Below are 20,756 nucleotides of genomic sequence, written 5' to 3' on the forward strand. Positions count from 1 at the left end.
TCAAAAGATAACAGGCGTGTATGCCGGGGATTGCATAAATGCGCTATCCGCGTGATAGTACTGTATGCCGCGTGACGTGATTTTACGTTTGTAAGAGTACCAACGATTGGACTGCTGTCAAAGTCAACCAATGAAAATATTTTACTCTAAAGATTTATAAAACCTGGAAGCGATAGAAACAATCAAAATATTTATTATTTAAGCATGTTTTTTTTAATATACTCATCAATAAATATCGGAATTAGAAAGTTATTTGTAGGTATTGCCTGTTTTATCTTCTCATTCTGTTATACCGCAGAATCTTTCTTTTGTATTCAGTATTTTTAATTTTATTAAATAAAGTATAATTTTGTTCTTTCATAATGTCATTTGCTTTAAAGTTTAGCAATAGATGATATTTGAATAAATATAAAATAATCAAATAATGGCTGTTTTTCTATGTCCAATTTTTCTTGAATATTGCAGTTTTCCATATTCATTTACTTCAGTTTGCCTGTAAAACTATTTTGCAAATCAAAATAATAGTAAATTTTATATTATTGATTAGATCATGAATTGTAGTATCAGTTGTGAAAATTTCAGTTTTATTCATCTTTTATAAACAGATGTTTGTCCCTAATTTTGATCAAAGGATGCCTAGATCTTATCGATTATTGATTATCAGTGAAAATCCACAGGCATACAAAGCAGATAAATTGATAAGTGGCTCAGGAATGTATCGGAAAATTGATACCAGTTATTAAGCGGCGATATGGCTGCAGGTATTAATGAGTTAAAGGTATTTTTACACTTTCTCTTGATCTTTGTTATTACTTGAGGGATTTGCTTTAAACTTAAAAAAGTTATTCCTCATCACCCACATCATATGGCACAAGTTTCCTAACCCTGGCACCAATATTTCATGAATTATCCCCCCTTTATTACTTAGAATTTCAGGTTAAAGTTTTTGTGCACTAAGTTCACTTTATCTCTGTTATTTCTGAATGGATTTGATTCAAACTTAAAATACAAATGTAGTTGTTCAGCATCATCACCCACATTATATGACACAAGGTTCATAACTCTGGCTCCAATTTTTCTTGAATTATGCTCCCCTTTTTACAATTTAAATTTGTTAGGATTATTTGTGATTGTGCCCGGTGTCTTGCTATAATTATTTACTACAAATCTTGCAGCTTGCCTCTGAATGTTTCCTAATTTATCAATATCCTTCTGATGATTAGGATCCCAAACACTGGAACAATAAAGTTGGTCTAACAATGATGTTATAGGCAGCTGTTGTGATACAACTCTTAGCAGGATATATATTATGCTTTAAGAAACCAAGACATCGACATGCTTTACTAGATATCTTGTTTATATAAGGGGACCAAGGTAAGTTAAATGTTACTTCTACACCTAGGTAAGTAGCTTGACTGACAACAGACAGAGGCTGAACGTGTAAGATATAGACAGTATTCACTGGTTTTCTGGACCTACAAACATGCATGATATGACATTTGCTTACGTTAAAGGACATCTTCCATTTCTGCTCCCATAATGACAGGCTGTTAAGGTCCCGTTGCAGCTGAGCTATCACAGTCTGCCTGTGACTTAATTGTTCTGTAGAGAACACAGTCATCTGCAAAAACACATACATTGGAAGATACAGAACCCGGTAGGTCATTTATGTAGAGCAGAAATAGTAGAGGTCCCAGGACGGACCCCTGATATGACAGGAGCCAAGCCAGATTGACCCATCTACCACCACCCTTTGTGTTCTAGGAAAGCTTTGATCCACGAATATGCAGAGCCCCTGATGCCATAATGATCTCATTTTAATAAGAGTCGGCCATGGTGTTGTACATCAAATTCTTTACTAGAGTCCATGATTACAACATGAACTTGGCTTCGCTGTACTGATTTAGCTAAGTCATAAATAAAACCCACAGTATATCTGGCCCAACAGGGTACCTTGGTAGAATCATCCAGGCAGTATATCTGGCCCAACAGGGTTCCTTGGTAGAATCGTCCAGGCAGTATATCTGGCCCAACAGGGTACCTTCGTAGAATCGTCCAGGCAGTATATCTGGCCCAACAGGGTACCTTGGTAGAATCGTCCAGGCAGTATATCTGGCCCAACAGGGTACCTTGGTAGAATCGTCCAAGCAGTATATCTGGCCCAACAGGGTACCTTGGTAGAATCGTCCAGGCAGTATATCTGGCCCAACAGGGTACCTTTGTAGAATCGTCCAGGCAGTATATCTGGCCCAACAGGGTACCTCGGTAGAATCGTCCAGGCAGTATATCTGGCCCAACAGGGTACCTCTGTAGAATCGTCCAGGCAGTACATCTGGCCCAACAGGGTACCTCAGTAGAATCGTCCAGGCAGTACAATTTGGGCCCAAAAAGGGTACCTTTGTAGATCGTCCAGGCAGTACATCTGGCCCAACAGGGTACCTCAGTAGAATCGTCCAGGCAGTACATCTGGCCCAACAGGGTACCTTCGTAGAATCGTCCAGGCAGTACATCTGGCCCAACAGGGTACCTTCGTAGAATCGTCCAGGCAGTACATCTGACCCAACAGGGTACCTTCGTAGAATCGTCCAGGCAGTATATCTGACCCAACAGGGTACCTTTGTAGAATCGTCCAGGCAGTATATCTGGCCCAACAGGGTACCTTCGTAGAATCGTCCAGGCAGTATATCTGGCCCAACAGGGTACCTTCGTAGAATCGTCCAGGCACCTAGGTAGAATCGTCCAGGCAGTATATCTGGCCCAACAGGGTACCTAGGTAGAATCGTCCAGGCAGTATATCTGGCCCAACAGGGTACCTTCGTAGAATCATCCAGGCAGTATATCTGGCCCAACAGGGTACCTTCGTAGAATCATCCAGGCAGTATATCTGGCCCAACAGGGTACCTTGGTAAAATAATTCGGGCAGTATATCTGGCCCAACAGGGTACCTTGGTAGAATCATCCAGGCAGTATATCTGGCCCAACAGGGTACCTTGGTAGAATAATTCAGGCAGTATATCTGGCCCAACAGGGTACCTTGGTAGAATCATCCAGGCAGTATATCTGGCCCAACAGGGTACCCTCGTAGAATCATCAGGCAGTATATCTGGCCCAACAGGGTACCTTTGTAGAATCATCTAGGCAGTATATCTGGCCCAACAGGGTACCTTTGTAGAATCATCCAGGCAGTATATCTGGCCCAACAGGGTACCTTGGTAGAATCATCCAGGCAGTATATCTGGCCCAACAGGGTACCTTCGTAGAATCATCCGAATGCTTTAAACCAACCCCATAGGTTTCTTTAGATGAAGTCTTTCCTCCAAACCTAGCCAGGTAACTTCTTCAGAATGAGAAACTTTTACATCCAAAGCGTACCAGATAGCTTCACTCTTCAGATGTGACCTGAGAGACTTTAACATCCAAAGCTTGATATCTTCTTCATGTGAGATTTTCATCCAAAGCCTGTGGGAAAACTTTTGTAGATAATAGATTTTTATATCCAAAGCCAGTTGGATAACATCTCCAAGAGAATTTCACATCCAATACCAGTCAAATAGATCTTCCTGGTGAGAGACTTACATTCAAAGCCAGTTTTTTTCCTAATGTACAGCGATGAGGGGCAAGTGAACTGGCATTTATGGTAACTGACCTCCACTGTTCAGGCCCTAGGGATCCCAGTGTACTCGCTGATTCAATGATCATGATTAATTGTGCAGTAACCAAGCAACACAATGCGCTACTTTCTAAATTTATTTTGTATTTCTAAACATAGCAATAATACCGGTAGTTACAAATGTCTGCATACAAATTGTTCATATGTATACTGGTTCGAGTCGTAAATTCGGCCAGGTCGTAAATATTCGGCCACCCACTTTAAAGCATTTTTTGGAGCCAGATGCTTGAGAACACGTGTCATCACAAGCACTTGCGTTAGCAACAAAGTCGGCAAAAAACAACAAGTTGAGGTGACTAGAGAAAAAGTTGTCATTCCTTAAAGTTGTGTACTCTAAGTAGCAAATATTTTGTCTGGCAGGTCGTGTGACGTCACTGCACGCGCTCGTTTCTGCTGAGGCCCGGCAAGGGTTAATTCAGATCTAAACTTTATAACATGAAAAGAACATGCGCTAACTAGCATAAAATGCGTTATTACCAAGAAAACGAATATATTATCCCTCGATGTCATTAAATTTCCATGTCAACGTTGTTTTTTCACGTTGACATCATATCCTTTTGAATTATCCTTTTCGGGGGTGTAAAACGTTTATGCTTTGCCACAGAATGTGCATATATAAAAAGGTGTTATAACAGCACGTGAGCGCGAGAATCTCTTTAATCTCCTGTGAAAACACCCCCCAAAAGTGACAAGAACAGCAGTTTTATGCTTGAATGTGTGATTAACAGTGACGTAAAAATTATTTATTTATCTATTTATTTGGGTTTTACGGCGCACCAACACAGTATAGGTTAGACGTAAAAATTAAACTACGTCATGCTGGTGTGAGAAGAATGACAGGCGCTTTTGAATTCTCTGCTGGCAAATATTTCCCATGAGGTATGCTATTGAAAAATGATTGAAGTTTGTTGAAAAAAGAACAATTTGGCTGTAGCATCGATTTATTTCCAAGACAATGTTAAAAATATAACCAATTTAATGTTTAAAAAGTGGCCGAATATTTACAACCTCTAGAAGGTGAAATGCGGAGGCTAAACCTGTTCGTTATTTTAAGCGCGGTTTTATTGTTTACCATACTGTAAATAGTCGTTAATGATAACAATCAATGTTGCTTGTATTAAAGCACATATGGTTGAAATTTTGTACAAATCAATTGTATAAAGAAAGAAATATTTATGAAAAACCGCAAAAAGTGGCCGAATTTACGACTCGAACCAGTATGTGCACTGGTAATAGACTGGACAACATACAAAAATATACAGAAACCACATGTCTTTAAGACAGAATGAGAACCATATGAAAATAGAAACATGAAATGATTATCACAGTCAAGCATATGTGGAAAAACAGGACATATAAATGAAATAATTGTAACAAGAATCTTTAAATAGAAATTTTTTACTATTAACACATTTCTTGGTCAGGGTTTACATTTGAAGGTTTTTGCAACAGAACTGTGAAGGTTGTTACATATCCTTTATATTTCAACTTCTGACTATTAGTTAACCTTTACCCTGCTAAATTTCTAAAATGGAGTGGTCCATCATTTATATTGGACAGTACCATTAATTATTCAAAGGGATTTTCACTGAAAATTTACGGACTGAATGGCGAACAGTGCAGACCATGATTAGCCTGCGCGGATGTGCAGGATGATCTTGGTCTGCGCTGGTCGCAAACCCAGAATCAGCTGCTGCCAGTAGGCTAAAGGTTAAGATTTTTTTTATCAAGATTGTCAACAATAATAAGTTAAGTCTGCAAACTTGTTATCCTTGCTTATGATGACAAAAACGAGTTGTTTGTAAGACATGTGCCAGTATGTCTTTCATGATGACCTATCAGTGGCAAGTGGGTATGTTATTTTGCACGCTGTGTATGATCTCTACCACTGACCTCAAACAAAATGGGAGTCACATACTGACTAGAGGCAATCATCCTATGAAGTGTTCTTTAATTACTGACCAGAAACCATGTTCAGTCTGGAGTGCACTGCGACATTCACCTTTGCGCTACTAGCACTAAAAGTAGTAGTTCACCTACTGACCACATGCAATCAGCGCAGGAAGATTTGACAAATATACGCCAATGTTCTTTAGTCATTAAGTGGAAAACATTTTCAGTTCCAACATAAGTATGACCTTGACCTACACTAAAGTATCAGGGTCATCTATTGTTGACAGGCAGTCATCCAATGAAGTTTAACAAGTGTAGGCCATAGCATTCTTCAGTTATTTAACTGTTATCAGTCAGTCTTTTAGACCTTGACCTTTAGCCTAATGACAAAGCAATAGGGTTATCTACTGACCACAGGCAATCAATACTATCAAGTTTGCAACTGTGGGAGAAAGCTTTTTTTAGTATCTGAGCAGAAAACATTCCAAGTATCAAGGTCACGGAGACCTTGACAGTCAATGTGACCTTGACCTTTGACCTACTTACCCCTAAAACGATAGGGTTCATCTACTGACCACATGCAATCATCCTATCAAGTCTGACATTGCTTAACGAAGCAAATGGAAAACCAAATGGTCTACTGACCAGCAGAAAGATTGATCAGACAGTCAAGCAAAACAATATTCACCTTTATCTCTAAATGGAGACATAAAAATAACTTACAGACTGTAAATCTAATGTCAATGATAAAAGCTGGTCGGATTATTCCATAGACACAAAAGCTTTATTTTATCATCAACAAAAGAGATCTTAATATACATGTAGATCTGTATAACAAAAATTAACTTCTGTAAAATGTCCAAAGTAAGATTAGCATATTTGCAAAGTTTGTGGTCCCAAAAAGACTTCTTCAATGAAAAACACAGTTATTAAACTGGATTTTTATCATTTTTCCTTGACATTCTTGTTCTGTTTTTAAGGTTTACTATCCAAAAGCTCTAGAATAGTATTTACATTATTACAATCTGGTTGAAAGGTAATCTGAAAATTAAATTGCTCAAAAGTAAGTGTACATGAAATAAATGCACTTTATGTCAACATGATTCAGTTTAGAATAATAATTTTATGCATGTATAAGAACAACTGGAAAACTTTTAGACAGTTTAAACTGATATGCTGCCTTCCCTAAAGTTAGTTTTCCCAATTAAGGCATTTACTAATACACTGTCCCCATTTCTGCTCAGTTTAACAGCCTCTTCTAGAACCTCTTTCATATTGTCATCTTTGCTACGATCCAATTTGAGGCCCTTCCCTCCATATCCAATAGCAACTGTCTCATAGTCAGTGAACTGTAATAATGATGAAGATACATATATTTTTAGTGAACAGAGTTTTAAAAGCATGGAGTTGACAGAAAAATTTAGAATTCTGAATATTTACATTCACCATGTATATTTTGTTCAGAAAGATTTAATGATGTTAACTTTATTTTCAGGAGGCACATTCAATCTGACGCCATTCAAAAATCACATCAATAAAATTACTTCTTCAGGAAAAAGTATTTCAAAGTCGGCAACCAGAAGATTAAAAATAACATTCTATTATAGATAAAACTAATTTTTTGACAATAAAATCAACAGAACAAGGTGATGTTTGAGTGATTTAACAATTAAGTTTATTTCTGTGGAAAGGAGATTAATAATTCAACATGGAATATTTTTTATCTAAAGGTTGTACAGAAAGCAGATAGTCAGCCCTTTATTATGACTTTCTGATATGGAAAACCACCTTTTTGTTGCAAGCTATGGTTAAATATGGTGTAAATGTAAATATAAGGATTGAAAGTGATTGTTTTGAGAATTTAGATGGTTATATACCACACTGAACATCTGGCAGATTATCTATGACTTGTAAGTGCAATTCATTGATCTGCCAAAAGTCTCAATGCAGTTTATTTCTGGACACACAAAAATAATGTTGAGTCCTTAATTACTGAACACTTGTTTATCAAATGCTTTTATGTAACAAAATTATGATTATTACCATTTGCCTCAACAATCATTTCTAAACAAGAGCTGTCACTAATGGTGACAAATGCCCCCGCAGCACCTTGACCTTTGACCTGGTGACCCCAAAGTCAGTATAGGTGGTGTACTCAATAAGTACTATCAGAATGTGAAGTTTGAAGGTCCTGGCTGAAGTGGTTCGCATGTAAAGTGCCTTCATGCAAAAAGTAAACGTTGGCCCCCATGACCTTGACCTTTGACCTGGTGACCCCAAAGTCACTAGGGGTGGTGTACTCAATAAGTACTATCAGCATGTGAAGTTTGAAGGTCCTGGGTGCAGTGGTTCGCGAGTAAAGTGCCTTCATGCAAAAAGTTAACTTTGGCCCCTGTGACCCTGACCTTTGACCTGGTGACCCCAAAGTCAGTAGGGGTGGTGTACTCAATAAGTACTATCAGCAGGTGAAGTTTGAAGGTCCTGGGTGCAGTGGTTCGCGAGTAAAGTGACTTTATGCAAAAAGTTAACGGCCCCTGTGACCTTGACCTTTGACCTGGTGACCCCAAAGTCAGTAGGGGTGGTGTACTCAATAAGTACTATCAGCATGTGAAGTTTGAAGGTCCTGGATGCAGTGGTTTGTGAGTAAAGTGCCTTCATGCAAAAAGTTAACGTTGTGACTAACGAACGAACTAACTAACGAACGAACGGACGGACAGTTGAAAACTAATATGCCTCCCTTCGGGGGCATAATAAAACATTACACGGCAGTGCAATGAGATGTTTTCAAACTTGTTTTACACAGCTTATTATCAGTAAATCTGATTCAAGAGCCTTGCAATTAGCTAGTTACTGCAAGATATAAAATGCCATTTCATCTATATTAAATAAATATTCCACAGAAAAAGACAGAATGTCCTCCAGTTTGGAAGTTCAGGTAAGTTTAAAAGTGATAATAAAATTATCAATAAACACATGTTGTCACAATGACACTGTAAGAGATCCTCAATCTGTCATGTCTTATTACAAGGCCATTATGAAAACCCTTATTTACAAACATTATAGTATTTGATACTAGAACATAACAGTAAGAACTAAGATGATTTAGTGATATACTCACTGCCAGCTGACAGGCCACATTACTTCCAAACATTGGGACCTGTTCCCTGGATATCTGTGTCCAGCCTGCATCATTACCTACCAAAGCTATCACAGGGGTCTGCAATAAAGTAAAGGTAGTCAACACCTGCCTTAGGGGCCACCTGTTCTAAGTGACCCTTTGCCTTAAGCAGTCAGTCAGCTAACTTCCTAAACTGACCTATAGTTCAAATTTAAACTTGTCTTAAGCAGCCAAATGGCATTATTCCCCTTGCTGGCTGCTAAATACAGGTTTGACTGAAGTCAAAACTTTTCCAATCAATTTTCTCTACATCCTTCAGTAAGATACTAGCAAACATTTAACATGTTTTATATTAAAAATTCAATGAAAACAACATCAACATTTGACAAAAAAATCTAAAATGCAGGGAATGACTGTAAGCAACAGAAAAATCAATGTGGTGCAGAAAATGTTTAATAACAACAGAGTGTGAAAAAGCTGATTCTTGTCTTAAACATCTCCTATAGGAAGTGATTGCAAAAAAAATCTTTTCATATCGTTTTGTGAATCTGACTTTTTATTTTTTGTACAAACATAACACTGAATTATATATGTATAAACACTGAAAATGAAATTTGAATATTGATGAATATTGCTCATTACACAATCATACCTTATGCCTTGTGAATGTATCAAACTCAGCCACACTGTATCCTAATGAACCGTCTCCGTAAATGATCCACACATCACTATCTGGTCGACACAGCTTGGCTCCAAGTGCAAACCCACCACCTACACCAAGTGTGCCAAATGCACCAGGATCCAGCCACCTTAGAGGTCCTCTGGGTCTGCAAGAGTAAAACAGTAATGCACGTAATACTTTAATTTTGTTAATTCTAGTTTATTTACAGTCTGAATATTACTGCATTACTGGTAAATTTTATAGTGACTGGACTTTATCATATGTGAACAACATAATGCATGTTGCCTGACACTGTCCATAGAAAGAGTGCAATGTGAAGGTGTATGAAATGCTTGCTGTTCCAAGATCTGCCATTAATGGATGACTTGGTCATTTAGAAACTTACTACTATGATGGCTGTATTTTATGTCTACTTAGAAACTTTTACACATTATAGCATCCCCAATGTATTTCATACCTACATGTAACTAACAATTACAGAACTACGATTCATTACTTATACATGAACTTATCTTATTCCTCTTAATAGGTAAGAACAAATTATACAATTATAAAAATATACCTTTTTACAATGTTTTGACGACACAACCTTGACCCAGTTGTTTGAAACTTTAACAGTTGATTAAGCTAACAGTCGATTAACTTCTAGAATAATATTTCAACATTTTAGAAAACTTAGAAAAACAAATGTATGGTGTAAGGATTATGAACACTAAAACATCTTTACAGTGAAATTAAAATATCGTACTAGTGTTTCCCACCAAGACCAGTATTTTGAATGAAACTTTAACAGGCGATTAGTTTAACAGTCTGTTAAAGTTTCTAACAACTGAGCCCATTGCTGGAAAATATGATACATTTCCAGTCCACCTGGTTTTCACTGACCTAGTATTGACCAATATGTTAAGAAACAAAACATTGAGGAAACACTCATCACCTTAGAATATAAGCTGCTGTACCAACAAAGTCTCCACCGTCTGCCACCATGATAGTGTCGTCTGACATCACTTCCTCTGCTGTATGTAACACTTTTACTGGATTCAAATGAACATCTGTAGCTTCATTGCACTTTTCCCTGTTGGGTACCAATTTAACAAATATGTTAATACATAATATCATTAACACATATACAAAACAAACATGATTACAGTCAAACCTGCTAAAGGCCACATGTAAACATGACCTCCTGGCTCCAAAGACCATCAATTTTGTTTCCAATTAAAATACCAGCAGTGTATTTAAATAAACGGCACTTTCAAATAAAGATACCTTTTTGGTCTTCACAGGCAGGCTGAATGTATCTAATTAACATGTTGACATGATTGTCTTTAAGGTATCACAACTAAATCACTTGTGTGTGTACCCAGGTAAAGCAACGGATGAAAGCTCAACAGTCTCAACTAATTTGGTTTACAATTAATCAAGTGTTTCAAAGTTGAATGTCATTTATTTATATATAATTTATATTTGCAACTCATTTGTTGTCAGATCCAAACCAAACTTTCTACATGTATATAACATAAATAAACTCACTTAACAAATACAGTAAGAATAAAGCCCTTGCAAAAATTTACAGTATTCTACTGGCATGCACACTTTTTTCTGACAGGTTTGTATTTTTTTTCAAGACGAGGAGGTATTTGTCTGTATCACAGTTTAAAAATGACCAGTCATTACCTGTTTGCCTTCTCCTTGTCAATATCTTTATTTCTGAGCATGTCCAACCATTCAGTATCACACTTGTAACCTTGCATACCCTGAGCCAACTTTACTATAAAACTACCAACATCACCTTGTATAGCAACAGTAGGCTTCCAGAACATGTCTGTGTTCTACAAGAAAGTTTTAACTCAGTTTGTCTATCTAGCGATATTGAAACTTATGTAGATATGCAAAACAATTTTGGACTTTTGGTATCAAGAATCCACATAAATAACTTTTAAGCACAAACACGCTAGTAAGATTTTATCTTGTATCCATTAAAGTAGTTAAAATGCGATTTCTTGAACATGCTTATCTCAAAATTCCAGCTACCTCAAAAATGTTTTCAAGTCCTGTCCCTAATCACTGTGCACAAAATTTAAATTTTAAGTGGAATTTTGGTAATCTCAAAATAAAATGCTCGCTCCCTTGGAATTCAAGATACCGAGTGTTAACTGTAATTCCATTTTACCTTATCCTTACTTACTTTACAAGTACATTTGTAATGCTTTAATATTTACTGTTATATCAACACAACACACCTTATTTTCCTCAATTTACATCAATCTTCTTACTACGATATTTCAAGTTACGGCATTTCAAGTTACCTTATAAAGTTGTTCCTTGTTTCTATTTACAGCAATTATTTTGGATCTTCTATTTAGAACTCTTCCATAACCTAACCTAAAATCACAGACAGTTCCTGAAAATAAAACAGTAACCATTGATAAAACAATACAGTTCTGTTTTACACCAACATGTTTGGGAACATTGGTATTGAAATAGATTTCATAAATTTTATAGAATATTTATGATATTAGACCAACTTGTGAAACATGAAAATTTGATTATCTGAGTGTAAAAAATAACCAATGTTTTGAAACCTCAAGCCCACAGAGTTATAGTACTCTACTGTTTAAGTTGAACTTCACAATATCATATCTCATACTTACCTGCCAAGATAACTACATCAGCCTCTTTAAGAGCCTCCCCACGTTTCTGACGTATCTGTAAATCACTATGTCTCCCTAGCAACCCTCTTGCCATTCCACCAAGAAAACATGGGATACCCATACTCTAGATGTTATATAAACTTCATTATATTCTCTATCACATGTTGAAATTAAATTAATAAAGTATCAAAAATATATCATACATAAAATCAAAAATACATACAGACAAAGTCTAATTCTTATTTCTCATGATAAATGTCAAGCTATACTTCTGTAAATAGACGTAATATATTTTTCATTACTAAAACGAGATGCATTTTCAATTCAAAGAAGAGACACAATTTATGAAAAAAGACCATAATCTGGCAGCAGTTAAGATGACACATCTCAACAAACTACAGAAAATAGGGGAAAAGTGTAAATTAAGAACCTCCACAGCTGTCCTAAGATCATCTACAGGTGTAGGTGGAAGTGTTGACTGTGAACCCAGTAGTATCAGTGGCTTCTTGGCTCTGGATAACAACTCTATACTCTTCTGTACTGAAATATATCACATTCAGCTGCCATAACATTTCAATAAGGTACATTTACACAACAAGTGTCACTAAAATATCAAACCTGTAACTAAAGTCATTGAGCAGAAATGAAAAATTGTGTTATGAAGGTACACGTTACATTGACCTTCATGTGAGATGGCTAAAGGATGATGCCATCAACACACCAAGTTTTATTGAAAAAATTGCAATATAACCAAAGTAATCAAGCAAAGATTCACCCAACTGTCATTTATAATAAACAATAACTATTATTGTATTTCACAATAGAAACTCACTCTGATCACTGCTTGCTGTGGGTACCTGTGCTGGTAAAGGAGTAACGTCCCTTTCCTCCCACGCTCCCGCAAACAGATCATTGACATAATTCTGTAAATACCTGAAAATGACCAAAATACACTCAAAACACACTAGGACCAGTCTATGGCTGTATTTTACATTCAGTGACTTCTTTTTTTGAGCCGCACCATGAGAAAACCAACATAGTGCAGATGCGCAGACTGGTCTGGATCCATGTTGGTTTTCTCATGGTGCAGCTCATATGCATTTTAAAACAGCGAGCAAAGTTTTCTCTTTTACAGTTTAGTTTAAAGACTCATAATGCCTTTGTTTAAAATGTGGCTGCCATATTATCCTTTATGAGATACATTAACTTCTAGTTAAATCCTATTTCTGATAATTACTTCCTTTAACATTGTCAAAGGTTTGAATATTGCTGAATATACTATGTTTTATTGAAACTATTGTTTTTTATTACCATCTTTTTGGCTCTAACTATAACAGTTTATGTACAATATTAAAAGTAGTGTTTTTATAAGCAACAAGCACTGCTCCCTGGAGGCCATGCTTTTAAATGAAACAGAATAATTTGAAGAATTTTTTTCCCATACAGCCACATAAGACTAGGCCCGCCCCCTTGCAGCGATGTCATTCAATGAAACAGAATGATATGGAGGGACTGGTAGAGGGTAATCCAGGAAACATTTCTGTGAAATTATTTCTAAATTGGGCGAACAGCTTCTGAAAAAAAAAATGTTTACAGCTTTTACTTTCAGTTGCCATGGAAATAGAATTCTGCATGGATGACCTAGTTTTGTAGGAATCTGAAAGAAACAAATTTTCTCTGAAGTTTGGTTGAAATTGGCTTGGTAGTTTATGAACAGATCTTTTTATCAAGAAATCGTGGACAATTGACGATGGACGGACAGACAGAGGGCAGACATTTAACAACTCTAAAAGCTAACCATTAGTGCTCTGTGCTCAGGTGAGTTGAAAATCTAATAACTAATCTTTAAACTCACCAATTAACAATATTCTGAACAAGTCCTTTGCCTTTATTCTTGGCCCCAACTTCTTTGTTTACCATCTGGTATGGGTAGAGAGTATCAATTGGAAACTCCACAAATACAGGCCCTGCAATATAAATACATGTCAGAAATTCCATGTCAAAAATGTACTATTGTGCTTAATGATTCATTCTAACAGCGAGAAAAATATTTCAGCCTCCAAAAATCGGAAATAAATGAAAATATAATTTGTCAGTTATTGTTTTGTACAAGAAAATACATTTGTAACTATGTTTTGCTGCATTAACAGATATATATATATATATACTCTGCATAAAAAATCTGCATTACCACTGGCAACACGTCAAGTCTGCCAGCTGTCAAAATGACTAACATTTATGATACTATTTGGTGGCGACAGAACTGATTGCGGTAAACATTTCTGCCTAGTTATTTAAGAACATCTTCATCCAAGGCTAGTTTACAGCCCAGACAAGAGAAGCTGCATCAACTTTTGACCTTTGACCCCCTAAGTGTGACCTTGACCTTTCAACTACTTACACCTGACAGACTGTCTCACTGAGGCAAACAACTGTGCCACATTATTTATGAAACCCTCAATCCAAGGCTGAGTTACAGCGCGGACAAGGAAAACTGAAAAGTTTTGACCTTTGATCTCTAAGAATGACATTGACCTTTAAGCTACCAATCTGGTTGTTGCATATGACACATCATCTTATTGAGGCAAACATTTGGCCAAAGTATTTAAGAATATCTAAATCCATGGCTGAGTTACAGCCCGAACAAGCAAAACAGCACAGAGTTTCGACATTTGACCTCAATGTATGACCTTGATCTTTAAGCTACCAATCTGGTTCTTGCACAAGACATACCGTGTCATTGAGGCAAACATATGCGCCAAGTTATTTAAGAATCCCTTGATCCATAAGTTACAGCCCGGACAAACCGACTTCAAACAGCCATTGTGACAACTATGTCAAGCTCACCACCAGCGGGCCTGACAAAAATGAAAAGTGGCAGCTCTAAATTGGTTAATTTCATGGGCATGGAACTGCATGCTTTTAGCCAAAATGACTGTTTTGATGTGTGTGTGTTGTTGGGATGGGGGGGGGGGGGGGGTAATTTTTATGACTGATTTACAATAAAAATCCACAACATTTATTCTCCTACAAGTATTAGATAATGTTAATCAACTCAATCTTCCTAAAGAAAACATGTTCCACAAATTCTACCTACCTGGAGTTCCTGACTGGGCAACCTGTAATGCTTTCCTCAGAGTTGGTGCTATATCTCTCACCTTGGTTACTGTAGCACAGTATTTACACAGGGGTTTGAACAAAGACATCTGGTCTATATCCTGCAACGCACCACGTCCCTGTGAAATACATTTACAATGTAATTTCCTAATGCAAACAAGATTTAATATTTACTGCTTATAATAATAAGGTGTCATTCTATGAAACTTTCTACATCCATCATATCTAAATTCCTGTGAACAGTGCTAACCTCAACAAGAGAGCATTTCTGACATAGTAACACTTAACCATGCTAGTTACACTGTACTGTGTTCATCTCTCACTATTATAATACTGTGAAATATTTAAATTTGGTTGGCATAAAATTTCATGATTTGGACAAAAAATGGTTATTTCATGTATTAAAGGTCTAAATATAATTCTAATTATTTTTTAACTGACACAGTACCAGTGTATTTCTTCCAGTTTTATAACACAATGTCATCTGCTTAAAATGTGTACATGGTAATTGTAAGAGACAAATTAAAATTGACAAATACCTGTTACCTAAACATCAAGTTTCAAGGAGAGTTAAATCTGTTGATTTCAAAGTTTTAGATGAAATAAACAGGAATTTTCCCTGTTTGTTGAGATGTAATTTCATAGATTGACAAAACCATGAAATCTGCAACAATTACCAGTAGTTCCAAATGAATATTAATGACATCATAGTATGGATTTACATCTATGAAATCCTCATGAAATATATTCAGATTGGCTAAATGTATAAACTAACTGTATACAGAGCGAGAATTAAAGTAAATACATATATATTTGTTAGAAAAAAAATTCCAGTTTTTAGTAGCATTACAAATATTCATACTGCGTTTAATTCTCTTTTATTAATGTGTAGTATTTTAAACATTTATAACACAGTTTATATTTCAATACTGTATACTACATATATGTAGTAAGTTCATATTTTTAAACATAAGGTAAATGCTAGTTTATGATTCTGTAACCTGCGAAGGGCACATCATATTGTGCTTGGACAGTCTGAGGTCTATTATTAAAGGCCCAAACATGTTTCAGGCGGTACTTTTTTCTCCAGAAACAGTACTTTCTAAAACGATTCTCCAGAAACAGTCATTTCTAAATGAACCAATAACTATAAAATTGTATGAAATCTAAGTTTACAGATGTAGACTGAAGATTGGATTTTGACAGCTTACTTTAAGAAGTGAAGCTGCAGCTCCACCCATCAGAAGCAATGGAGATTCCGCCATCTGAGCATTCTTGACCGCTGTCACTGTATTGGTCAGTCCAGGACCTGCAGTTACAGCTGCCACACCCACTGTTCCTGACATCCTAGCAACAGCGTCAGCGGCAAATACTGCTGTAACCTACAACAGACAATAAAATAAACAAAGGTTGTCGGAGGACAGCAACACCTTGTCAACTGAATGAATATAAAAGTAGAAAAGTAGAAACAGCAGAGTCCTTTGTGCAAAAACAAGGACACTTAGCAAACTTTGTTTTATTTTGTTCTGATCTGTTCTGTGTTTTAGAAATGACCATAAAAATAGTATATTTTCAATGCTGCCAGGAAGAAAGCAACCCTAAAATGTCTTGGAAAAAGTGTATCAAACCATCTAAAGTATAACCACTCTAACAATCTGAAATAACTGATTTTCAACAAAAAGCGTAAAAAGAATCTTGACTGTTGTACTTACCTCATGTCTCGTATCTACGACCCTGATACCAAGTTTTTCACACGCTACAAGTATAGGTGAGATGTGACCACCAACAAGTGTAAATACATGCTTTACTCCATGTGCCTGAAATGATCATGGACAGAATAGTGTCAAGGTTGTCAATGATCATAGACAGAATACTGTCAAGGTTGATAATGATCATAGGCAGAATACTGTCAAGGTTGACAATGATCATAGACAGAATACTGTCAAGGTTGACAATGATCATAGACTGAATACTGTCAATGATCATAGACAGAATACTGTCAAGATTGACAATGATCATACACAGAATACTGTCAAGGTTGACAATGATCATAGGCAGAATACTGTCAAGGTTGACAATGATCATAGACAGAAAACTGTCAAGGTTGACAATGATCATAGACAGAATACATGTACTGTCAAGGTTGACAATGATCATAGGCGGAATAGTGTCAATGTTGACAATGATCATAGACAGAACAGTGTCAAGGTTGACAATGATCATAGACAGAATAGTTTCAAGGTTGACAATGATCATAGACAGAATAGTGGCATGTTTGACAATAATCATAGACAAGATAGTGCCAAGGCTGACTATGATCATAGGCAGAATAGTGACAATGTTGACAATGATCACAGACAGAACAGTGGCAATGTTGACAATAATCATAGACAGTTTTCAAGGTTATCTGGTCAGCCACCAGAAAATATTAGGGAAAATGGCTGGCAACCACATTAATTGCTTGAGTGAGCCCATGTGCTTGCTTCATCAATGCTCGAATGAGATCTGTCATGAAATTCAAACTGACATTATCAGAAGTCATACCTGAAGAACATTAGCAACAATTTCACCACCATGTCTTTTAGATTCCTTCTCAACCTGAAATTCAAGAAACATTCCTACTAAATTTAACATATATTCTAATATGCTTGTCTATGTTTAAACACTCTTACGCTAGAATGACGTCATGTAAACGTGCGGTGACGTCAGAGTTTTTGTTGCGACCAAGAAAGAGCGCTTCTATATTTTATCAACTGTTTTAGAAAAAGGGCATATTAGAATCGAAATAATTTATAGCGAAAGAGTGTTTAAACACTATTTATACACTCGGGCGGTAAAAGTTCAGCCTGATCAAGATACTAGAGAGTTATTTTCAATCGTTCTCCTAACAAAACAAGAAAGCAGATTGATTTAAGACAAGAGCTCCGCAAAGCAGGGCAATATATGCCAGAAGAAGGAAAAAAAAAAAAAAAGGAGGTAATTAATCTGAAGAATATTTTTGAGGTGTACGTGTCATGGGGTTGGGGGGGGGGGGGGGGTTAATATGGAAGCATAGTAGGACTGAGAAACAATGCTGTGAAAGCTAGGAACCTTGACAGTTTTTTTCATTTTTTCTAACTCCCCATGCATGACTATAATGTATCAGTATTAAACGTTTACCATTATCAGTTCCCAGAAAAGTCATAAATTAGCTATATAGCAAAATCTGGCTATCTATAATTAGAAATAGCTACAAAACCAATAACATTTGTATGTAGTATATGGCAATATCAAATAGAAAACAGTCATTATCCCATCCAAATGGTTTATGAAACAAAAAAACTATCACAAGGAACAGATCTATGCAGTCTCAATTTCAGTACATATTGCAAATTTGTGAGATAAATCATTACTAAACTAGTCATAAGGAATGGTGATTCTCACAAGTGTGAGACATATTCTGCAATGAGATATTGCAAACAATTGCTGCATTTATTGAAAATGTGACTTGGTTTCATTGTCTCTCATCTTATAAACCACTGGGATTCGGTAATGACCATTTAGCATTTGATTTTGACATATTTTGCACTACTGTTATTGGTTTTATAACTAATTCTCGCTAGATTTAGCTATATGCTGCTTTCTCCTTGATTCGAGCCTCTTAAATCTTTTAGAGGTGTGCAAATTTTTGTAAACCTGTTCAATTAAATAATTTTTGTTTTTTGTTGCAAAAATATTTGCATTTAACAATGGGCAATAAGAATTACAATGTTATCATCTTTTATATGTACTTTTTTGCATGAGACTGAAGGAGGTGAAACTCCACATCATTTTAAAACTTTCTCATCAATTTGAGCCCTCTGTTTGGAAGGTCATTAAATGTTTATGTTTGCATATTCTATTTCCATAAAGCAAATTTCTATCAAGTTTGACTTCTTGTTCACTCGTTACAACAGTCGAAATATGCTCGGGGTGCTTTAAATTTGAAATTTGGGCTCACAATATTACCCACTATGTAATTTCCTTTTGAAATAAGTAATTTTAGATGCAAAAATTTAAAATAGGTATTTCATCAATTTTTCAGTGGTTTTATGACTAATATTTTCCAAGGCATTATAAAATGTAAATTACACAAGTTTCTAATGGAAGAACATGCTACATGAGCATGAATTTTACTAAAACACAAGGGCTCGAATCGATGAGAAAGCTCGAATTGACGAGAAACAGGCATACAGCTAATTTGTGACAATTCTGGGCCCCAATTATTATAAATGATGATGATGATAATTGCTATCAACTTTTTCATTATCTATAATACATAACCAAGTCAAAATAATTTGACGTTCAGATTGTTTTATATTTGTGACGGGGCAATCTAAACGTCAAAACTTTGTATTACAAAAATAACAGAGGATAAATCACAGTACACAGTCAATAAAGTTATTGGTTTTATTGCTTGCGCATATTGGCATGTAGACACGGTAAACATTAATTGTGTACAGTATATACATAGGTTTAAATCACCAGAAAATTCGTAATTTTGGATATTATTTGATAAATTTACGAGTCACATCTCTCAAAATCAAAGTGCAAATTTGTCAAGAGAAAACTTCAGGTTAGTGGATAGTAACCTTATGAGACCACTGGTAAAGGATTCCAAACTTCTTCAAAAAGAAAAACAACCCAAAAGCAGCTGTTGACACCCCTGCAGGTATAACAAATCTTATAAAATTTGACTGGAACTGCCCCCAAACTGTCTTGTCTTCCATGGTGGAGAACTTTGACCCTTCACCGCTTGCCGTTCGTTAATAAAACCCGTACCACGAGTCCGGAACAATTATGTATCATAAACAAACATTAGTCAGTAAAAGTATTTGTCTATATATTACTTAAAATGTGAAAGAGAAAACATCGAAATCATACATTTTAATTTTCTTTCTCCAATGCATGTGCATAACATTCACTCATTTGTCCCGTTTCTGACGGCGTTTATCAACGTATCATTTTTTACGAAATCGTAAGCGGCATCTATTTTTGTCAGGCAGATTTTATTTTTCTCTCTTTTTTTTTGTTCTAACAATGCTTCCTGTTTGAATTTGAGTGATAACAGTGTAAGTTTGAATTAATTTTTTTCTCTGGTATATTGTCAGAGACATAGGGATCCGTCACGTGCTATGATACTGTACTGTAGACTTTTAAATGTTTTTCAAGTCACACTCGCAAGAATTTATCTGTAAAAAAAAATCACTCATAAAACATATATAAATAGACAAGGGGGATATCATCGTGGATTTCAATTTTGACCACTACGTTCTTTTACCCCATGCTATGGCGCAACATTTAGGTATTATTCGACTCATAACTACTGACTACCACCTTTCCTGGAAACCACATGTGGAGACAGTGGTCAAGAAAGGAAACAACAGCCTAGCTATACTACACTGCAACCTATGAAGTTGTCCAAGTAACATTAAGGATAGATGATATTTGTAGCTGGTCGGGTAATTAAAAATGTAATTAACTGCAATTAAATTACTTTTCCTAAGTAATTAAATGTAATTTGGATACAATGTACATGTATTTTATTGCACGTAATTGTAATTTAATTCATTGCAGAGCAGTTTTTGGGTACATTTCAATTAC

At 36.0% G+C, this 20,756-nt stretch overlaps 2 protein-coding genes across 2 annotated transcripts in view; one reads left to right on the top strand and one right to left on the bottom strand.

Annotated features, from left to right (window-relative positions):
* Window positions 1-3,733: 3,733 nt before the first annotated feature.
* LOC128550148 (2-hydroxyacyl-CoA lyase 2-like) lies at window positions 3,734-19,904 on the bottom strand. Its single transcript, XM_053528584.1, has 15 exons — window positions 19,745-19,904; window positions 17,679-17,732; window positions 16,847-16,951; window positions 16,346-16,516; window positions 15,115-15,253; window positions 13,873-13,984; window positions 12,850-12,950; window positions 12,448-12,557; window positions 12,018-12,141; window positions 11,673-11,767; window positions 11,041-11,195; window positions 10,301-10,438; window positions 9,334-9,508; window positions 8,682-8,780; window positions 3,734-6,912 (listed from the first exon to the last, which is right to left on the bottom strand). The coding sequence occupies exons 1-15, from the start codon at window positions 19,880-19,882 to the stop codon at window positions 6,727-6,729; spliced, it is 1,902 nt and encodes a 633-aa protein (XP_053384559.1). The 5' UTR covers window positions 19,883-19,904; the 3' UTR covers window positions 3,734-6,726.
* A 201-nt stretch (window positions 19,905-20,105) lies between these two features.
* The window catches only part of LOC123537019 (uncharacterized), a 28,337-nt gene continuing 27,686 nt past the window's right edge, over window positions 20,106-20,756 (top strand). Inside the window, exon 1 of the mRNA XM_053528585.1 lies at window positions 20,106-20,224. The gene's annotated coding sequence lies outside the window, so the exon portion shown is untranslated. The remainder of the gene's footprint in view (window positions 20,225-20,756) is intronic.

Source organism: Mercenaria mercenaria, chromosome 17 (assembly GCF_021730395.1).
Source record: "Mercenaria mercenaria strain notata chromosome 17, MADL_Memer_1, whole genome shotgun sequence".
Lineage (NCBI taxonomy): Eukaryota > Metazoa > Mollusca > Bivalvia > Venerida > Veneridae > Mercenaria > Mercenaria mercenaria.